This window comes from Erpetoichthys calabaricus, chromosome 1, assembly GCF_900747795.2.
Source record: "Erpetoichthys calabaricus chromosome 1, fErpCal1.3, whole genome shotgun sequence".
In the NCBI taxonomy this organism is placed as follows: Eukaryota; Metazoa; Chordata; class Cladistia; order Polypteriformes; family Polypteridae; genus Erpetoichthys; species Erpetoichthys calabaricus.
The window spans coordinates 108,711,784-108,734,580 of record NC_041394.2 but is presented as its reverse complement, the minus strand read 5'-3'; the positions used below and the strand labels follow the sequence as shown (position 1 = coordinate 108,734,580).

At 37.3% G+C, this 22,797-nt stretch overlaps 1 protein-coding gene across 1 annotated transcript in view; it reads left to right on the top strand.

Moving 5' to 3' along the window:
- The window catches only part of slc13a4 (solute carrier family 13 member 4), a 100,030-nt gene that overhangs the window by 70,819 nt on the left and 6,414 nt on the right, over positions 1-22,797 (top strand). Inside the window, exons 9-13 of the mRNA XM_028805141.2 lie at positions 4,937-5,056; positions 6,152-6,253; positions 11,338-11,439; positions 15,563-15,669; positions 19,190-19,323. Of these exons, the coding sequence (XP_028660974.1) occupies positions 4,937-5,056; positions 6,152-6,253; positions 11,338-11,439; positions 15,563-15,669; positions 19,190-19,323 (565 nt within the window). The remainder of the gene's footprint in view (positions 1-4,936; positions 5,057-6,151; positions 6,254-11,337; positions 11,440-15,562; positions 15,670-19,189; positions 19,324-22,797) is intronic.

Below are 22,797 nucleotides of genomic sequence, written 5' to 3'. Positions count from 1 at the left end.
TGTGTGTCATCAGCATAGCTGTGGTAGCTCACGTTGTGCCCTGAGATAATCTGACCTAACGGAAGCATGTAGATTGAGAAAAGCAGCGGACCCAGGATAGAGCCATGTGGAACACCATATAGGATTTCATGTGTCTTTGAGTTGTAATGACTACAACTAACAAAGAACTTTCTCCCTGCCAGGTAGGATTCAAACCAATTTAAGACACTGCCAGAGAGGCCCACCCATTGACTAAGGCGATTTCTAAGAATATTATGATCAATGGTGTCAAATGCGGCACTCAGATCTAGGAGGATGAGAACAGATAAATGGCCTCTGTCTGCATTTACCCACAAGTCATTGACTACTTTAACGAGTGCAGTTTCTGTGCTGTGATTTGTTCTAAAACCTGACTGAAATTTATCAAGAATGGCATGTTTATTGAGGTGGTCATTTAACTGCATAATGACTGCCTTCTTTAGAATTTTACTTAAGAAAGGCAGGTTAGAGATGGGTCTAAAATTTTCAAGAGCAGAGGGGTCAAGATTATTTTTCTTAAGTAGGGGTTTAACTACAGCAGTCTTAAGACAGTCTGGGAAGACCCCCGTATCTAATGACGAATTTACTATGTCAAGAATATTATCAATTAGCACGCCCGATACTTCTTTGAAAAAACTTATTGGTATTTGGTCAAGGACGCAGGTGGAGGGTTTCAGTTGAGAAATTATTTTATGTAAGTCAGGTAAATCTATCCTGGTGAAAGAATTTAATTTGTTTGTAATGGAGTACTGGGGTTTAGGAGGATCCTCAGTGTTGGGGAGATATACAATGTTATTTCTAATATCATTAATTTTTTGATTGAAAAATACAGCAATAACCTCACAGGTTTTACTGGAAGTACTTTGGAGGCATTCCTTTGAGTTACCTGGGTTTAGCAGACGATCAATCGTTGAGAATAAGACTCTGGGATTACTTGCATTGTTATTTATAATCTTAGAGAAATACCAGCACCTCTCAAGACGGACTGTGTGGATAGTTAGTTTAGTTTTCCTCCATTTACGCTCAGCTCTACGGCATGTTCTCTTTAGATCAGACACTCTTTGGGTCTTCCATGGTATAACAATGCTAGAAGATTTTTTAACTGTCTTTTCAGGTGCAACTATGTCAACAGCAGCTCTCACTTTAGTATTAAATCTTTCCACCTTACTATTTACGTCATCCTCGCTATTATAGTTGGCACTATAAACGGACTGATTGCTTAGAATGTTTGTAAATTGTAAAGCTGCTGATGAGTCAAAGAAGCGTTTTTTAACAATATGTTTCTCATGAGTGTTTTCTATCAATATTTCTACATTAAATAGTAGAAGAAAATGGTCTGATAGACCAATATCAATGACCTGCCTTACATCAACTTTTAGTCCTTTAGTAATTACTAAGTCTAATGTATGACCTGGTTTATGTGTAGACTGATTAACGAGCTGTCTCAAATCAAAAGAGTCCAGGAGTTTCATGAATTCTTTTACTTTTTGGTGACACTGATTATCTATATGAAAGTTAAAGTCGCCGACTATTAAGAGTGTGTCCATCCATCCATCCATTTTCCAACCCGCTGAATCCGAACACAGGGTCACGGGGGTCTGCTGGAGCCAATCCCAGCCAACACAGGGCAGGAACCAATCCCGGGCAGGGTGCCAACCCACCGCAGGACACACACAAACACACCCACACACCAAGCATACACTAGGGCTAACTTAGAATCGCCAATCCACCATGTCTTTGGACTGTGGGAGGAAACCGGAGCGCCCGGAGGAAACCCACGCAGACACGGGGAGAACATGCAAACTCCACGCAGGGAGGACCCGGGAAGCAAACCCAGGTCCCCAGGTCTCCCAACTGCGAGGCAGCAGCGCTACCCACTGCGCCACCGTGCCACCCCTCTAACATTTAACAGTGCCATATTTAATGTTTCGGAGGGGCAGGGATGAATACTATGTGCGTTATTGATATTTGGAACAGGAACTAAGTTATTTTTGTTAGCGCCGCTCTGTGTGTATTTTTTATTTAATCTATAGTCTGTTTTTATAGTTTTAATACATTGTTCATCTAAAGTAGTAATTGTAATTAAATTATTGGTGTTTTTGCCGTATTGCCTAGATTTTCTACATGCATTGAGATTGGTTTCTAGAGTATTAATGTTGTGCACATTTACGGAAGACTTTGTTAAGCAATTATCATGTCCTAGCACTAAGATCTCCCTTTCTGGCTGTAAAATGTAACAAATAATGGTGGTTTTCTCTGATTTGGTTTCACAATTACAGACTATTAAGCATTTTACTGAGATTGAATTTTTATTGGCCCCAGGGTCATGAGATTGATATGTTAATGAACATAGCTTTTTCTTCAGTTGTCTACAAATAAGCAAAAACTGTCTTTCCAGTCGGCCAGCAACACAGTCAGTGTCATGAAGACTATATGTATGTGTTTGTATGTATATATACAGTGGAACCTCGGTTCACGAACATCTCGGTACACGTACAAATCGGTTTACGACCAAAAAATTCGCCAAACTTTTGCCTCGGTTCACAACCACACACTCGGTATACGAACAAGCCAGTTTCCCTTTCGGTTTGTACATGTTCAGTCTCTCCCTGTGCATTTCCTGTGCAGCTAGCAAGAGAGAGAGAGCGAGAGAGTGCGACACACACACACACACACACAGGCAGCGTGAGAGAGAGACAGATGCACACACATAGGCAGCGCGAGAGAGAGGCGTGTACACACACAGGCAGCGCGAGAGAGAGAGAGACGCGCACACGCACAGGCAGCGCGAGAGAGAGACAGACGCACACACACAGGCAGCGCAAGAGAGAGGGGGCTGGACGCATAAGGTAGGAAGGCAGTTAAAGAATACACTGGGCTTGATTTTGTTTTCACTTCTGTTTACAGCGATTGGTTCGTAGCGTGCATTGTTGCAATGCTACTTTTGTTGGTGGTTTTTTAAATTACGGATTTTTTCAAATGTTCATTTTTTTCCCTGTGCTTAAAACTCATTAAAAAAAAGTGTTTTTAGCCAGCGGTTGGTAGCGCTATAGCGCAAACTATTGCAGTGTTAGTTTTCTCTGTTGTTCAAGGTTTTCTCAGTGTTATTCAATGTTTTTACATTTAGTTTACTATTACGCTGTGCATTCTATGGTTTAATTAACTATATTTGTGCTTAAAAACTTAAAAAATATATATATTTATATACAGTTCGTATGGTCTGGAACGGATTAATTGTATTTACATACAATCCTATGGGGGAAATTGCATCAGTTCACGACCAAATCGGTTTATGACCAGAGTTTTGGAACAAATTATGGTCGTGAACCGAGGTTCCACTGTATTGTGAATTAGGACGCTGTATAGCGCCCAACCGGGCACAGACTCAGACTGAGGCACGTGTAAAACACAAGAAGACTTTTATTTTTCTTCACCTGTGGGGCACGTCTTCCCCGTGAACCCCACAGGCAATACACAGTCCCAAAGCAGTTAAATCACACAACAAACACTCTTCTGGCATCACCACTCCTCCCTGGCAACCTCGTCCTCTTCCTCTCGATTCTGGCATCTGAGTGGTGGTTGCTGGCCCTTTTTATAGCCCACTCAGAAGTGCTCCTGGTACTTGATCACCTGTTTCTGATTGCACTTCCGGGCAGGACTGTGGAGTTGTCCATGCCGGCTCAGGGACCCATGCAGCACCCCCTGGCGGCCTCCCCAGATCCCAACAGGGCTGTGGAGAACTCCATCTCCCATGGAGCCCTGCAGGAAACTGAGGCACCATCATCAGCCAGGGAGGCTGCCACCAAGCATCCTGGGGGAGGTACTGAGAGGCCCATGGTTTCTCCCCCAGAACATATGTAGAAGGGGCCTGCCACAATATATATACGTATATATATATATATATATAAACACTGTATATACGTATATACATACAGTAGGTATCTGTTTACGTAAGGGTGTCAGATGCTACTCATAATGAATTAAACTCTCATAAAGACTGAAAGTACAGTGCAGGTAGTACCATTAAAAACTTTAACATCTAATCAATGAGGCTGATTATTATAAACTGGACAGGATATTCATTTATATTAAAACAATGCAGACATGTCACTTCTCACAGATTTTCTGTGATTCTCAAGGTTTTTTACATTTTGTGACTTCTCACAGACATTGCTTATTTTTAAATTTAGTACCAATGGCACCCACAAACTCCAGAGAAGTCACATTTTTTTAGCAAAATGTCCAAATTTTCAAGTATGAAATTGTAGAGATCCGTGGCTCACTTAAACTTCATGCTATCAGTGCTATAATCTGAAGGTCCATTGTGACTGAATTACCTTTCACAATATTTCTTCCATTTTTTTTCCTTACAAGGTTTTTTTTTTTTGGAGTTCTTTCCTATCTTCTTAGAGAGTCAAGGCTGGGAGGCTGTCAAGAAACAGGACCTGTTGAAGCCTATTGGGGCACTCCTTGTGTGATATTTCGCTAGACAAGAAATAATTGTTGTAGTTGTTGCACAAATGTATATTGATAATATTTTACAAAATATTTCATGTAACTAATTAAAGCACAGAAATTGATTGAATGTTGTCTTCTAACCATCAATTAAAGAAAGATGAAGCTACACCATTGCACCATATCTTTATCTGGTAACGTGCACATGAAGCTACTGTACTTAAAGTTACTATGAAATAGTAGTTATACTTTTAGAGCTTACATCTGCAGTTTAAGGAATCAACAAAATACTAAAGGAAAGTAATTTGTCAACAGTCACCTTGAATGTGAAGAAAGAATCATCAGAGGTAAAACTAGGATTTCTTCTAAAATGAAAATAATTGCTAAAATCTCAAAACAAAAAAAAAAACAAGACAATTTTTTTTATAGTGATAGGTTTGATGTCTTATCTTTGTCTTCACAGTCGATACCCTGAGGCACAGGTGATCAACTTTGGAACTTGGTTTGTTTTCAGCTTTCCCATCGCTCTCATTATGCTTTTCCTGACCTGGATATGGCTTCATTGTCTTTTCCTTGGGTGCAAGTGAGTAAGATCTGTGGCAATCAGGAGCCTAATATCTTTTTCCTGCTTTCATTTTCATCTGGCAACTACACAGGATATACATTACATTTCATGAAAATAACCAGAAAAACACCCTGAAAAATAATAAGGGATAAAATTAAGTTATTTTGCTTGTGTTGATTTAAATGATTTTACTTTAATAGTTGACTTTAATCACCAGTTCAGTATGGGAAAAGTGGTTTCCAGCACTTGTGCTGGCTAAGTCCTGCATCAGCAAGTTTTTATTTCATCTAAGCTTACATAGTAGTTTCATTTATTCAAATAATATAATATAAAGGTTTTGAGTCAACATTCTAACCTGCTCTTATAATTTTTCACAGAGTTGTAGTGCTTCTTAAACAGTGTCTATAAGCCTGAGTTTTCAACAGTCTAAATACAGTGTTACCTGTGGAATGAGTTCTAAGTAATGTAAGAAACAATGATACTCATGTGTTTGAGGATTAACTCACTGAGACACTGGCAAACAATTTATTTTCATATGTTTGTTCATATTTTTGCAAGCTTTAAAGCATCACAGAGGCCATCAAATGCACAAACATTAGCTATTATGTAAAGTCAATGAAAAATATAACTGGTAAATTCTTAACGGCAAAAAATCATGCTTATCCAAGAAAAGGGAAACAAAAATTCCAGAATTTCATAAATTTTGGAGAAAATAAACTATTTATTCACTACGGTTGTCACATAACTAAACTAAAAGACCCAAGTTAACTGACTAACTAAACATAGCAACTTTTTAAAAGTCTAGTGCTTCTGATATAGGTATACATATATATGTGTATGTGTATATATATATATATATATATATATATATATATATATATATATATATATATATATATATATATATATATATATGTACCGTATATACTGTATATATATATATTTTTTTCCTGACACAGCTAAAAATGTATGCATATAAAATAAACTTACGCAGAGATAAGTGCCCCGTAGTGTGTGGTAAAGCAATTCTAGTAATGTGTTGTGTTTATCATTTTTCTAAATGTACAAATTATAAAAACCTCCCTCTTTTGCTTTTTTTATTTCTTCATACAGCTTTAGAGAGACCTGCTCACTAAGTAAGAAGCGCAAGACAAAAAGAGAGGAAATGTCTGAAAAACGCATCCAGGAAGAATATGAAAAGTTGGGACCAGTCAGGTATGAATCACATACTAATTAAAACAAAGACAGTGTTATAATCAATGATATAGAATGTAGGATGTAAGAAAAAATTGCTAAGGTTTAGTTGCCATTTGTTTTTCCAGTTTTCACCTTATTATATTTGCTTAAACTTTCTAAAATATTGAAAAGTCTCTGAAGAAAACAGTTTCTAGCTATATGTCTACTTATCTTCTAACCTCAAGCATTACAATGCAGGGTCCTGAAGGGCTAAATGCTATCCATAAAATATCACACAAAAGGCAGGAACCAGTCAAATATAGAATACTAGACACTCACATAGAATCAGTTTACAACTACCAGTTAACTAAATGTTCATGCTTTTCAAATTAATAAAGAAAACTACACAGGCATGTAGAACTCTTGGCTCTGGAGCAGTAAAGCTGTAACATTAAATATTGTATCACATGTCCTAAAATTTTTATTTTTACTAAAAAATAGTTTACATCTATGTTAATCTTCTCCTCATTACACTTTTATTTGGATTTAAAATATTGTATATATTTCATCTTCCATTCCATCCATCTGTTATTTAACCTGCCTAATTTAGTTCAAGGTTGCAGGAACCACAGCTTATCCTGACAGCTTAGAGCACAAATGTGGAACTGAAGAACTGTGAAGAGTTACTTCATCACTGCACACACTCACACTCTCACATTCATGACTGATATAAAATTACCAATTAATCGAATTCACATATCTTGGGGACCTGCAGGGAAATGTGAAAATTCCATATAGGTAATACTTAGTCCAGGATGTCAGAAACACATCTGAAGCTTTTACGGTAGCAGTGCTATCTGTGTCACTGTGCCATCCATGGAATAAGCTACAGTGCAGTACATGAGAATTAAGCCAGCCATCCTTGCATAAAGCCAATGTGTTGCCTTCATTTAAGTTGAAGTTACCAGATGAATGTAATTCAGATAAGTCAAACAACAGAACAGATTGTTAATTTCTGTCTTGTATAAAATCTTTTCAAAATGAATCGGATACAACCATCAACCGTCCCTATTGGTTGAAACCAACAAGCAATATAATAAGATGGGTATGCAATTTTAGGTTGTGCAGTACACATGTGAAAATTACAGGAAAATGTTTCGGCTGTAGCTTTAGATTGATTTCTGTTTATCGCTGATCACATCCATCAAACAGCTCAGGGTTTTTCATTAAGAAATGCTAGGATAAACAATAAGAGTTCATGTATTACTCACAGCCATTGTTGACATGTGTGCAGAGTAGAGTCCTTATTTGCATGTGTTATTCAACATACAACATGTCATCATTCTCTGGCTCTATGATTAATGAACATAACTACCTTAACTTGAAACTTCTGTATTTCTTCCTTACTTTAAAAATCTCAGAACATTTATTCTGCATGTTCAAGAGCTACCTTCTTAAAAATGACTTCAAAACATACATATACATATTACTCCATTAGTGTTTTTATTTACAGCATAAGTGTTCTAGATGTTCTAGCAGTTTTTTTAAAGCCAAAATGAAAAGCATATGTAAAACAAAATTTGAAGAACACTAGTATTCATATCTAAAGGTTAAAGTGGAAAAATGTTCACAAACAAGACATATTTATTTCTCATTTGCAAAAATTAGTTTCTACCAGTGAGCAATCAGAGTGAAAGTGACATTTTCTGGATATAAAAAATTACCAAGCTATTAACCCACTGCAAAAATGAAGACTAAAGAGTATACCACAAAAGAAAGGTACAAAATTATAAAAATGTATTGAGTTAGGAAAAGGGTACAAAAAATATCAAAGTACTTTGATGTCCCAGTGAAAACTATTGCAGTGATCATCAGGAAGTAGAAGGAATATCACACCACCCAGTTGCTGTGTAAAGAAGGCAGTCCATCAAAACTTAGCCCCCTTGTAAGATGTAGACTGGTAGGGGAAGCAACAAAGAATCTAGCCATCACATTGAAGAAATTGCAGAACTCATTTGCTGAAAGCTCTTCATAACATTGGCCTGTTTGGGAGGGCAGTAAGAAAAAAAGCCATTATGCAGAACAATGCCACAATGCATAAGAGAGATGCAGCAAGGATGTGGGAAAAGGACTTATGGTCAGATGAAACCAAGATAGTGATTTTGGCTGGAATTTAAAATACAATGTATGGCACAGACCCAGCAATATCCACACCTTAAAAAAACAACATCTTTACAGTGAGGCGGCATGGTGGTGCAGTGGGTAGCGCTTCTGCCTCGCAGTAAGGAGACCTGGGTTTGCTTCTCAGGTCCTCCCTGTGTGGAGTTTGCATGTTTTCCCCGTGTCTGTGTGGGTTTCCTCCTGGTGCTCCGATTTCCTCCCACAGTCCAAAGACATGCAGGTTAGGTGCATTGGCGATCCTAAATTGTACGTAGTGTGTGTGTGTGTGTGTGTGCGTGTGTGTGTGTGTGTGCGCGTGCGTGCGTGCCCTGCGCTGGGCTGGCACCCTGCCCAGGGTTTGTTTCCTGCCTTGCGCCCTGTGTTGGCTGGGATTGGCTCCAGCAGACCCCCGTGACCCTGTAGTTAGGATATAGCAGGTTGGATAATGGATGGATGGATCTTTACATTGAAGTATGTGTTGGTAGCATAATGCTGTGGGGATGGTTTTAATCTGCAAGGACTGGGAACGTTGTTAAGATTGAAGGAAAAATGGATGGAACTAAATACTACAAGAGTGTCTGTTTCAGTAGGCTCAGAAACTGAGATTTGGGAGAAGGCTAACCTTAAATCAAGATAATGATCTAAAGCACAAGGCCAAGGTAACAATAGAGTGGCTCAGAAACATAAAAAACTAATATTCTATGGCCTATTCATAGTCCTGATCTCAATCACATTGAGAGCCAACCTAAATAAACTGCAGAAAACCTGCCAGGATGACTGATATAAAATCACTCCTGGCTAGTGGGCAAAGCTGGTTCAGACTTACCTGAAAAGACTTGAGGCTGTTATTGCTGCAAAATGAGGTTCTACTAAATATTGATGTGTGGTGTTTGAATACTTACGCAAGCAGCATTTTTCCAGTTTTTATTCTTAGATATATAGTAAACTCAGAAAGTATTCACACCCCCTTCACTTCCTCTACTTTCACTGTGTTTTATATTTAATTTAAAATGGATAAATGTGCCATTTTTTGCCCTACCATCTACATAAATAAACAATAATGACAAAATGAAAACATGTTTTCAGGAAGATTTGCAAATTTATTAAAAATCAAAAACTGAAGTCTGTCATTCATATAAGTATTCAGACGGTTTGCTGCGGCACTCCAAATTGTGGCAAGTTGCTTCCTGTTTTCTATAATTTGACTAGAGTCCAACTGTGATAAACTGAATTTACTAGACATAGTTTAGAAAGGTTCCTCCCTGCGTGGAGTTTGCATGCTCTCCCCGTGTCTGCGTGGGTTTCCTCCGGGTGCTCCGGTTTCCTCCCGTGGTCTAAAGACATGCAGGTTAGGTGGATTGGCGATTCTAAATTGTGCCTAGTGTGTGTTTGGTGTGCGTGTGTGTCCTGTGGTGGGTTGGCGCTTTGCCAAGGATTGGTTCCTGCCTTGCACCTTGTGTTGGCTGGGATTAGCTCCAGCAGACCCCCGTGACCCTGTGTTCAGATTCAGCGGGTTGGATAATGGATGGATGGATGGATAGTTTAGAAAGGCGCACTATTGTGTATATAAGGTTCCACAATTCACACTGTATTGTCAGGACAAAAACCCAAGAGCTCCCAGTAGACCTCTGCAATAAAATTGTGTTGAGGCATGGATCAGAGGTAGGTTACAAAACCATTTCTAAAGCTATTTGTGAAATTGAAGAAGTTTGGAACCACCAGGACTCTTCCTAGATTTGGATGTCCAACCAAAGTGAGTAATTAGGCAAAAAGGGTCTTGGTCAGGGAGATGACCAAGAACCCAATGGTCGCTCTAACAGAGCTTCAGAAATTCAGGCATTTATGAGAGAGTGGTAAACTACCACATGGATTATCATTTAAAGAAATCTGAGCGCAAAAGGAAAAAGATTATCTAGTCTGATGAAGCAAAAACTGAACTCTTAGAGCAGAACTCCAAGCACTATGTCCATCAAAGACCAGAAACTGCTCACCACCTGCATAATACAGCATCAGGCTATGGGGGGCTTCTCAGTGGCAGGAACAGGGAGGCTGAATGCAGCCATATACAGAGAGGTCCTTGAAAGCAAGTGCTTGCAACCCTTGATTGGTGTGAAGGTTCACCTTTCAGTATGATAATGGGCCATAGCATACAACATTGCTGCATTGACTTTGGGATAAGCCTCTGACTGTCCTTGAGTAGCCCAGCCAAAACCTAGACCTAAACCCCATAAAACAGGTGTGGGGAGACCTAAAGATGGCAGTTTACAGATGCTTCCCATCCAGTCTAATGGAGAGGATCTGAAAAAAAGAATGGAATAAATTGTCCAAATCCATATGTGCAAAGCTTGTAGAAATGTTGAAAATGTAATTGCTGCAAAAGAGGCTTCAATAAAGTGCTATGTTAAGGTCTGAATACTTATATAAGTGTGTGTTTTTAGTTTTTAATTTTTAATAAATCTGCATCTGTTTAGGAAAACCTGTTTTCACTTTGTCATTATGGGTTATTGAGTGTAGATATAAAGGCAAAAGTGGAAAATTTGTCCATTTAACAACACTATAAAGTGTGTTGAAAATGAAGGGGTCTGAATGCTTTCTGAATCAACTGTATTCATTTGACAAATTGTTTACTTTGGGGATAAAAATAAACTGTTAGAACATTTAGTTTGTCAATAAAAATACTTATTGGAGGAATATGCGTATGTTTTGAAATCCAGAAAATGTTGGTCACTTCCAAAAGGAATTAATACTTTTGCACTGTACAAATGACACTGTCTGGGACCACTTAACTAACAAAATACAAGAAACACTATTCTCTACATGAGATTTTACCCCAAAAATTACTGGTATCTCTGCTACTCTTGTAGAATACTATATATAGAAAGTATAACTTGTTTACTGAAGGTACAGTTTTTCCCTTTGTTATAAATCTGAAGCATTTGTTTTATTTATTATGATTTACCTAGCTACCCTGAGCTGGTGACTGGAATTTTCTTTGTGCTTATGACTCTGCTGTGGTTTACCAGAGAACCTGGATTTGTACCAGGATGGACCGCTCTGTTTGAGAAGTAAGTGAATGAACACAAATGCCTAAAGAGTAACAGGGCACCAGTGAGTAAAAGGCAAAGCTAAAATTGAATAACATTAAGCCAGTAAAAATTCCTTCAATTAAAAAAAAAGATTTAGATTAGATTAGATTAGATAAAGTTGATGTTCATTTTATGAGTAAAGTATTAAAAGATCACATCATTTTAGCACTAAACTGCTTATACTGTAGGTTATTCTGCCTCTTATTTATAACAGAAAGGATACATCTGAATTATGACTAATGTGAAAAAGAAAAAAGTGAAAAATAAATCTGGAAAGTCATCTGCACCCTAACACAAAGCAAAGTACTATTGTAGAAATCCAGTTGTTGCCTTATCACACTACAACGTATACCTGATGTTAGTATAATTAATGAAACACCTTATTTTTATAACTTTGATCTTATTTTTCATTATGGAATTATTAAATTTCAAAAACAAAGTACAGAATGATCTAGCCTTCAACAGTAAATTAACAATAATTTCAGACTAAAAAGGCAATTTATTTTAAAATAACAAGCCATAAAACTAAATGCTAAGATTAAAAAATCTATTTAATCAACCACAGGTTTGGTGTGGGTAAAGGCCTTTCAGGCATCATTGTCTACAGATGTGTGACCCAAAATTGATTAGCATAACAATCCATTTTAAGGATGTAAATACCTGTATATTGATTATAATTACACAGCAGGGGTTATCAAGATATAGAAAGCAGGCCTAAGTGGTGATAATATTTTCTTTAAACAGATGACATTCAGAAACGGTTAGAAATACTAAAAGGACATAGTGTTGTGTTCAGAGTATAATCCAAGGATTTGCAAGGCCACGTTTGAAATACTGGGTACAGATTTGGTTTCCATATTACAAGACAGTGTGACACATAGGGCCCTGGTAAGCAGGATGGTTAATTAAAACACGGTAACATACATAGCAGGTATTATACAAGGTGTGATAAATAAAATAAGAAAATAATTAAACTATAGCTTCTCAGGGCTTAGCTAAACAGTAGCATCCCAGTCTATGCCTGTTAGATGATTTGTCCTGTTTCACATACATAACACACACAGAGAGTGCTTTACCTCCGTCACCTTTCTCCAAAACCACTGGCCACTGTTTCTCTAACTAGACAAGCCCTTGCTAAAAATTCTTCTACAAGCTACACTCTGTTATAGGTCATGGCCAAAAGGTTCTTTTAAATTTCAGCCCCAAATCTCTTCTAGGTCAACCTGGGAATCATCTCAAGGGTTCTTCACCTAGAGCTGTCCCTGATAGCCCAAGGCATGTATGCATCCCTACCAGGTCAGGTCATTGGCCTTCCCTCTTGGATTACAGCTTATACGGTGTAATTTTGGTGCTAACAATGTGAACTTTACAAAGGATAACATATAACTGGAAAGTCATGCTTATCCTGAGACTGCAGCTTAGGTTTGTCATGATACCAAAATCTCAATTTCGATACGATACTTTGAAAATAATTGATATTCGATAACATTTTTAATATCAGAGGCAGAGGGGTGAGAAACATGCATGAAATCAAAGGTCAAAATGTTTTATCTTTTGAAAAGGAAACTATATAAAGATAACTGGATCCTTCCTGAGGGTGTGCATTTGGTTAAAAGGCTTTTGAGATTGCCACATATTCAGAAATTCAAATAACTGGGTCTGGGTTGAGGGAAAATTGAATGCAGCAAAGTGCAGAGATATCCTCAATAATATCCTTAATAAAATCCTCGCCCAAAGTGCTCTGAACCTCAGACTGGATGGAAGTTTCACTTTCCAACAAGACAATGATCCTAATCACAAAACAAAGATAACACAGGAGTGGCTTATGGTCAACTCTGTGTATATTCTTCAGTGGTTCAGCCAGAGCCCAGACTTGAACCCAATCAAACATCTCTGGAGGGACCTGAACATAGCTGTCCACTGATAGTCTCCATCCAACCTGACAGAGCTTGAGGTTGAGGACCGGCAGAGAATAGCAGAAAATCCCCAAATACAGGAGTGCAAAGCTTGTCATGTCATACCCAAGGAGACTCCAGGCTGTAGATAGATAAAACTTTATTTCTCCCCAGGGGGAAATTTTTTTTTTTACAGAAGCTCTTTAAATAAATATATACATAAATAGTTAGATAAGTAAGTAAGTAAATAAATTTACAAACAGACTTTGGTCTGAACAAAGAAGAAAATTAAAAAGAAAAAACTGCAGACTTGGGTCTCACAATGAGGCATTATGCGGAAATATTGCTGTTGGTATAAAGGAGTCCCAGTAGCTTTTATTGACACACTTCTGCTGAATAGTTTGTTGGCTAAAAGTTCTCTGTGTTAGTGTGTCGGAGTGAGGATGTGCAGCATTGTTTATAATGACATTCAGTTTTGTTTTAACTCTGTCCTTTTCTACTACCTCCAGGGGGTCCAGAGTGTGTCCCGGAACTGAGATTGACATTTTAATTAGCTTGTTGATTTGGTTAGCCTCTCTTGAAGTGATGTTACCAGTCCAGCACAGCACAGTGTAGAAAACTGAATGGCCATCAGATTTATAGAAGATGTGAAGGATATCACTTCCCACATTAAAGGAATGCAATCTCCTAAGGAAAAAGAGCATACTCTGCCCTTTCTTATATAGTTTCTCTGTGTTCCGAGACCAGTCCAACTTGTCATTAATGTGGACCCCCAAGTACTTGTAGAAGCGGACAACTTATACACCAACTCCTTGAATAGTAACCGGACATAGAGGCTATTTAGAGTGGTGAAAGTCAATAATCAGTTCCCTGGTTTTACTGATGTTAAGATGAAGACAATTCTGTTTGTATCAAGAAACAAAGTTCTCCACCTGACTCCTGTACACTGCCACATCCCTTTTATCAATACATCCAATTAATGCAGAATCATCTGCCAAAGGTCCTTGAACAAAGTAAAGGGGTCATAGTCAAAGTCATAGTGATATTACATTTTTTTATTTTTAACAAATTTGCAAAAAATGTTAAAGTTTTGTTTTCTCATTGTGGGGAATGGAGTATTTGCTTGATGATTTTAGCATAAGGCTGCAACATAACAAAATGTTAAAAAAGTGAAGGGGTCTGAGCACATTCTGAATGCACTATATATACAGCACCAAAAATATTTAAGATATCTTTGAGTATATTGAAATATATATTTATTTTATTTTTGTGAGTGTTTAAATCATAATGTTTGGTTAATTTGACAGCCATACTGCAGATTTGTTTATTTTGTATAGAAAGTGGAAAGCTAATTTTGAACAACAGCACAGTGAGTGAGAGGAGATGGGGCTGCCACACCTTGTGTGGAGCAGTGTGTGTGTGAGTCTGTGACAGCTTATGGGCCTGAGCTCACTGAAAAGAAAGGGCTAGCACCAGGAAGTGCATCTGATACAGACAGAATCAATACTACAAATAAGTACTGGTATTGTTTCAAAATCTCAGAATCGATATGTATCGAAAACACATTTTTTGACAACACTACTATAGTTATGAGCTGTCTGGAAGCTTAAGAAGTGAAGTCTTTTATGTTTAAACAAGTGCAGCTTAAGAAGACGCATGACAAAAGCATTTAAAAAAGCATTATGAAGAGCATACACAAGATTAATGTCATCTGTTGCTTTCAGGTTTGTCAACAGGAACACAGGAATACAGATGTAAACTAACTAAATGTAAATGCACCTTATATTCCTCTTAAAGCATTTTTTCTTCTTCATCTGTTAAACTACCTTTCATAACCTGCTAATATGTTCATCCTCATTTTCATTGTTCTCTTTATAAAGTTTTGAAAAGTTTGTACAGTACACATATATGTCTTATGTAAACAAACCATTGAATGAGGCAGTCATAATACTTCGGGGCAACTAAGAAAGTAATGTTTATAGCTGCAGATTAACATAAACTTGCCTTTTAAGAAATGCAGGATAAAAATCACTAACAGAATGAAAACGGAGTTTGGAGTTTGTTTAAAGGGCTTTACAAAAACCCATGTACTTTGAATAATTGAAATTCTTCAATTTTGAACTTCTTCAAATGAAAATCATCTGTACATTTTCATATATCTTCATCCTTGTTGAGTCTTTAATCTTATACTAATTACTTTGTTGCAGGAAAGGGTATCGAACAGATGCTACTGTCTCTTTGCTGTTGGCTTTCCTACTCTTCCTTATTCCATCCAAGTTTCCACGACTGTTCCAGGCTGGCAAGGAAAAAGCAGGTTTGGCTAGTCATTTCATTACACTTAATACAGTAAAATAATATGTATTATTGTAACCAGCACCAGGACAAACTAAGCAATGATAAATGATATAGTAATTCATCCATCCATGATCTTATACGAAATCAAGATTTTTTTTTTGTCTGTATAGGTGTTTCTCTAGGCACTTCAGGTTTCACCTGCACACACATGCATATTCAAAGGATTGGTGACCTTAAATTAGCCCAGAGGGAAGCTATGTGTAAGTGCTAGTGCCTTTGTTAATACATCTGGAATAGACTCTGGCCTCCTGCCACCATGAAATGATTAAATTGCTAAAGATAATGGATGGATGAATATAGAGGTGAAAAATGCCCAGAGTAAAAGCATTCTCAGTTGCTTCTCTGCACAAATACCTTTCATTCATTGACTCAAATTATCTCAAGTGTTTTGTTAATTTAAATGTTATTTCTTGCCTGTTGCATTCTAAAGTTGACAATTGGCATAAAGGAAAAAGTAACTCTGGACAGGGCACTAGTCTATCACAAGGAACTCTCATGCTCACTCCTACTGGAGATATTTAGAGTGGTCAGTGAATATATCAAATATGTTTTTTGTGATAATGGAGAAAAACTAGAGCCACTGGAGAAATATACATGTGAAAAAAAATTGCACAGACAGTATCTAGGCCATGAATAGAACACAAGATTCTGAAGTTGTTTGGTAGCAGCACTAACCGCTGCACTACCACTTTGTCTATACATCAGACAGCAAAATTGGAAACAGTTCATTAATACACCCCCAGCATATCAGATAATTGACTTTTCAAAATGTTTCTTAAATATATAAATATGAATATATAGGGTGGTCCAGATCTAACTATGCAACTTTTAATACTTGCATAATTAGATCTGGACCACCCTGTATATATATTTATATATATAACTATAAATATAGCAAATTGTTATCTATACATATAAAAGGCAAAGCCCTCACTGACTCATCACTAATTCTCCCACTTTCCATATAGGTGGGAAGCTGAAATTTCGCATGCTCAATGCTTGCAGTGTACTTACAAAAGTTATATATGTTTCATGTCCTATTGCAGCACCCAAGGGGGGGAAACGGGTGTACCTCCCAAATTGTATATATAGATAGGGGAAACCCCTCCTCACTATTTCTGCGACATCCAATATACGTTGGAAGGCCAAATTTCCCATGCTCATCCTTTATACACTGTACTTACAAACGTTAAGTATGTTTCATTTCGCGCCATCCCCCGTAATGAACTTTCATAAATAACATCTTCTTTTTGGCGGTTCTCACCATTATGCCGTAAGGAACTTTCAGAACTGACCTCTCCTTTTGGCGGTTTCACTCCTTATTTCCATTAAAAGACCATTTTATTTCACGGCAGAGACGTACAAGGGCTGCCCCCGGTCCCCCTTTCTTTTTCCGCACGGCCGCTGTCTGCACACCTACCACGTGGTTGGCTCCCTGCCTATAAACATTAACAATATCCCGTGCTCATGTGCCTCCTCACTCGCTTCCTTACTTTCCTCAGTTGTTTGTCATGCTCACTGCTCCCTTCTTCTTTACTTCACTGCTTCAAGCCTGTTATTGTTCGCCTTCCTTCACATCTTCCTGCTGGTGACTCCTGCCTTTTCATTTACTCCACCACATCAAGCCTGTTATTGTTAGCCTTGCTTCATGTCATCCTGCTGGTGACTCCTGCCTTTTTGTTTACTCCACCGCTTCAAGGCTGACATTGTTGGGTTTCCTTACTTCCTCACGTACGTCTTCCTGGTGCTGACTTCTGCTTTTCATTCCCTGCTCCACCTCTTCTTGCATTCCTTCATACTTTCTTTCTCAACGGCTGCAAGTTTACCCCGAATAACACATCTATTCCGGTGATCACCGTTGATCACAATTTCACCGACCCGTATCCAGTGGTTTCCATGCCCCGAGATTGCGCCTGCCTCTTCCATTCTCTCTCTTACTTACTGCATATCAGTCTCAGCCTTGATATCCGCAGAGACATTGTGTCTTATGTACTGAATGACTGGGACAGGTTCAAGGTGTGGACTGATGACGGTACAGGAGACAATACCACACAGGACCACTATAGCAGTGAAATGCTTAAGCTCTCAACCTATGGTTCTTTATGTGAACTGATAGCTGCCGCAGAATTGTTTCGTTGTCACTTTCAAGTGTATAGAAATGGGGAAATATTTTACACCTTTGGACAACCGGGAATGCGTGTTAAACATCTTAGATTCACGGGTAGCGATTTGGGTAGTGGACACTTCGATGTTTATGAATGTTTCAACTCTGACAACGTGAACACAAAGCTATCAATGAAACCTATTGCATCTTTACAACGGTTGACAAACGCGTAATGTAACTTGAACACAACACATCCTCCAAATACGAACCTGATTGAAAGAAATAATGATAATCAAATCCTTGATGACAGCAACACTCACAGCAGTGACAAAACAATTATATTGATAATCATGTTAAGTTATTTTTAAAATGTTTCCTTTTCTTTTTCATAACTTCTTTAACATACTACTTCTCCGCTGCGAAGCGTGGGTATTTTGCTAGTTACTACTAAATCATTTCAACTGCTTCCCCATACATATACAAATATTTATTTTTAAATTCCATTATTGAATACACTTTTTCCAGGAAGTTAATTCTAGTAAAACATGAATATCCACAGCATAGCACAACTTCTAATCACTTAGTTCTCTATTTACCATTTAACCTTTTACATTTTAAAGTTCAAAATGGGATAACAGGGCTGAGGATTTACTTTTAGAAACTTTCATTCAAGACACAGACTCAACATTCTTTAGGACTTGTAGCTACCCTAAAATATCATGCAAGCATAGGAGTAAGTTATTTGTCATCTTTTGTACCTGCCTAAACAAATACAGAATTGCTACAAAACAATACAACTCAAAAGAGAAATATCTACTAAGAATCTAGTAAGAGGAATTGTTTGAAAGAAAAAAGTGGAAAAATAGAGAAAAATAGTAAAAAGACATTGATTGCACACCCAATTCCATGACACAGTTTGGGGTTAATAATAAGCTTAACCTCCTTTTGTCCTCTAAAACAAGGTGAAATGCCCTTGGAACCATTGTCTTGGGCTGCTGTTTGAGTATAGCCCATCTTGGTGAAAGTTCTGCAGTAGAATCTTAAATTATTCTAAGTACATCCATGCTATGCTCAATTTAACCTTGTAATTTTTTTTTACTTATTCAGGTTACCTTTCACATAATAGTAATTTTACAAGACTGATTATTTTTCACTCTCTGCAACAATTTATTTGAATTAAAGAGTTCAGAAAATAGAGTGATAGATATATGAATGATTATGTCAAATGATTAGCTTTGTTAGCCACACATTTCAGCTGAATACATTAGCTTTGCTAATTCCTATTATAAACATCATAAGTGACCAAATACTAATAATGGGGGTTATATCTTCAGAATATCCAAAATGACAATTTTCTATTTCTCTATCTCTCTAGAGAGCAGTGCAGAGAATGAGAAGGAAAGTGATGCCCTGGCCCCAATGATAACCTGGAAGGACTTTCAGAAACTGATGCCATGGGAGATTGTTATCCTTGTGGGAGGAGGCTATGCACTAGCTGCAGGATGCAAAGTAAGAAGACTGAATAATAGAATGTCACACAAAGATATGTTGATAGGGTTTTTATGTCATCTCCATAATTGTAATGTGGCAGGTCAGGGATGGCACATTCTCAGTACAGTGGCTTCAGATAAGTGGATTCAAGGAGAAACTTGGAGGTATGAGAAGCAAGTATTCTACCATCTGAAAGCACACTGCAATGGTGTATTCATGCTTAGGTGTCTCTGATATCTTTCTCAGACCATCGTTTGGTCACTATAGCATGTACAATAGCAACAAAATGTAAGGGAATGGTACTAGAATTCAGAAAGACATTTACAGTGATAAACAGGCTGAGGAATGTTTTTTATGTGCGACCCTTTAAATAAAGGTGAGGCTTACAAAAGGCAGATAAGCATTATTCTGTTTCTTTATAGTTCATCCTGTGATGACATATAATGAGTTAATTGAAAGTCAATCAATCATTTTGATTTTGACAATTGCTCAGTGAGCCTTGAACAACAGCAAGATAAAGCTGTATAGAAGAAAGTATTAGGTGCTGACTTCCAGTGCCGGAAAGTGTAGCAGACAAATATCTCATGGGAGCAGATTGAAGGACTAGTTTCATGAATTCTTTTGTCATCTTCAAAATGTGCAACCAAATTATGTTAATTTTGGGTTGAAAGGATTCCCAAATCTTTTTTTTTTCATAGTGCTTCAAACATGACAGTTGCTCCTGTACACTTTGTGGATTCATTCAGGCTACAGAGACATCCTCAAAAAAGCTGTAAGAAAAAGAATTCCATGATTCACTCCTCCATAACCATCACAAATCATCAGGCAAACACCAATTCTCAAAAATTTGTGGCGTTTCATTTTCGAGCAGTATGATGGCACTACACTAGTGTTTCTACCTCAAAGCTATGAGAAACTGGTTGGTATCTGCGTAAAGTTGCACATTCTCCTTGTGTCCACCTGAGGTTTTTTCTAGATACTTCGGTATCTCACCATTCCATATATCTGCAAGTTAGGTTGACTGGCCACTTTATATTGGCCTTTTGTAAGTGAGTGAGTGCATCTGTTTGCATAAGTGTAGCCTGTACTCCTGTGTTGGTTATTGCCTTGCAATGAGAACTATGGATATAGATTTTGGATAATTTTGACCGTGTTAGTGTAAATAGAAATAGTTTTTTTTCATTAAAGAAAACCTTCACAGTTTACTAATGCTATAGTATATTAAAACATAAAATACTGTATCTGTAAGTATTCCTGTCATTATTTGATGTCAATACAATCCAACTTTATTGTCCCAAGAAGGAAATTTGCTTTGCCAGCAGGTTTCACATCAAAAATACAGCGAACAACGACTCAGCCATCAAACTTTGTACACAAAATAAAATGTACTTGTGGACATAATAGTTATAATATAATATTGGATCATATGCATTACATATATATATTGAACCATTATCAAGACTTGAGTAATGATGTATGTTAACTATTTAGACCACAGTTTAAGCTAATGGATGTCTGCTAAAGCAAAACTTGTATAGGTGATTAATAGTGCTTGAGTTTTTGAGCCAGTTGTTTTTCATCCTCAGGAACTTGAACCTATGATCAAATTGCACAAAATGGACTCGTGAGAATTGTGAGAACTGGGACTTTTCAATAGTAGCTTATTAAATAGGTCAGTCAGATTAAAATGTTGGGACGTTTCAGTTCAATTATCCTATTTTAGTTGCTTACAGTAAGACTTTTAATTAAACCAAGCCACCAGAAAATAAGTTAAGAAGGACTTATGTATTTTATTTATAAAAACTCTACATAATGTTAGAATTCACACTAATAAGATAACTTCTTAGACAGCACAGGTACTGTTGTCCCTTTTTACAGACTGCTCCTGTATTTTGATTAAAATTCAGATTTGAGTTAATGATTGTGTTTATAACTGTCAACAATTTCATATTTCTTTTAAAGCTGATTATTAGTTCTTTCATTTTTGTGGTGTTAAATTGTAGAAAAGAGTTTAAAAAATCTGCCATTGGACAATGGACTAAACAATGCAAAATACCAACTGTTAATAATCTAGGAAGGAAGAAATTTATAAAGAAAGGTTTTTAATATACAGTAAAGAGAATGCATTAACTGTATATTCATCACAACTTGCAGGATGTTCATGTTTTTGTACTAAGAAAATGGAGTTCATTACTACATAGATCACATAAAGAAGTTGAAAATAAAGCAGGTCTCTGACATGAAATTTATATTTAGGGTATGTGGTCCTTGCAATATAATGTTCCATCAACTATGATATTTTCAAGGGGGAAGCTCATTTTAACACAAATCAATTTCTATAAATCTAGCCAATCAAAGTCTACAAGAAACAGCACTGCATCCTATTCAGTCATAAGATGCATTTACACTGTAACGTAACCCTGATTCACACTTAGGAAGGCCGCATATACACTTTTTAAAAATTTAGTGGAATCTAAAAGATACATCTGTTTTGATGCCAAACATGGTATAGTTTTAACATTTAACTTGTGTGTTTTGCATACATCTGCAGCATTTTTCCAAATTGACATGTTAGAAGAATACTAAAAAGGAAAACTGACATACAAGAGCTGCATTTTTGGGACTAGGACTTCTGTAAGGGAAAAAGTATTAAGGAGGAATGGGCATGCACCACAACTTGATGAGATTTTGCAGGGGTATTTGACAGTGAATTTAAACTTGTGTCTGCTTGCACTTCACATGACAAAGGTTACTGTAGCTCGCTACTTAAACAAGTGGTAACAAATCTAAATAATATAGTAGAGTATGTTTCTATTAACCTGCACGGTGTAAGAACAAAAGAGCATTTTAAATTTCCAGTGCATTCAGTCATTAGACCATTTGCTACCCAGATCCCCAGATCTAGATCATGAGGGTTTACATTAGGATACCATCTAAATCAGCATTTGATCTGGATCACTACTTGTATGGTAAACATGATAACTGTTATGGAGCTCATAATAAATTCATTAAATTGATTCATCATCTGTCTGAACAGTGCATGTAACCTAAAACCTTAAAAGACACATATCTTTGCACATTCTCCTTCAACACACAATCACCAGTGTTAAATAAACTCTTACAGTGTCTAAATGGCCCTTAGATAGATAGATAGATAGATAGATAGATAGATAGATAGATAGATAGATAGATAGATAGATAGATAGATAGATAGATAGATAGATAGATACTTTATTAATCCCCAAGGGGAAATTCACATATTCCATGATGATGATAAAATCAGTATTAATTAAAGAGTGATAAAAGTGCAGTGCAAGGTGGAGAGTGCGAGGCAGGCATAACAGTCAATAATCTTGTATAATGTTAATGTTTACCCCCCCCCCCCCCCCCCCCCCCCCCGGGTGGAATTGAAGAGTCGCATAGTGTGAGGGAGGAACGATCTCCTCAGTCTGTCAGTGGAGCAGGACAGTGACAGCAGTCTGTCGCTGAAGC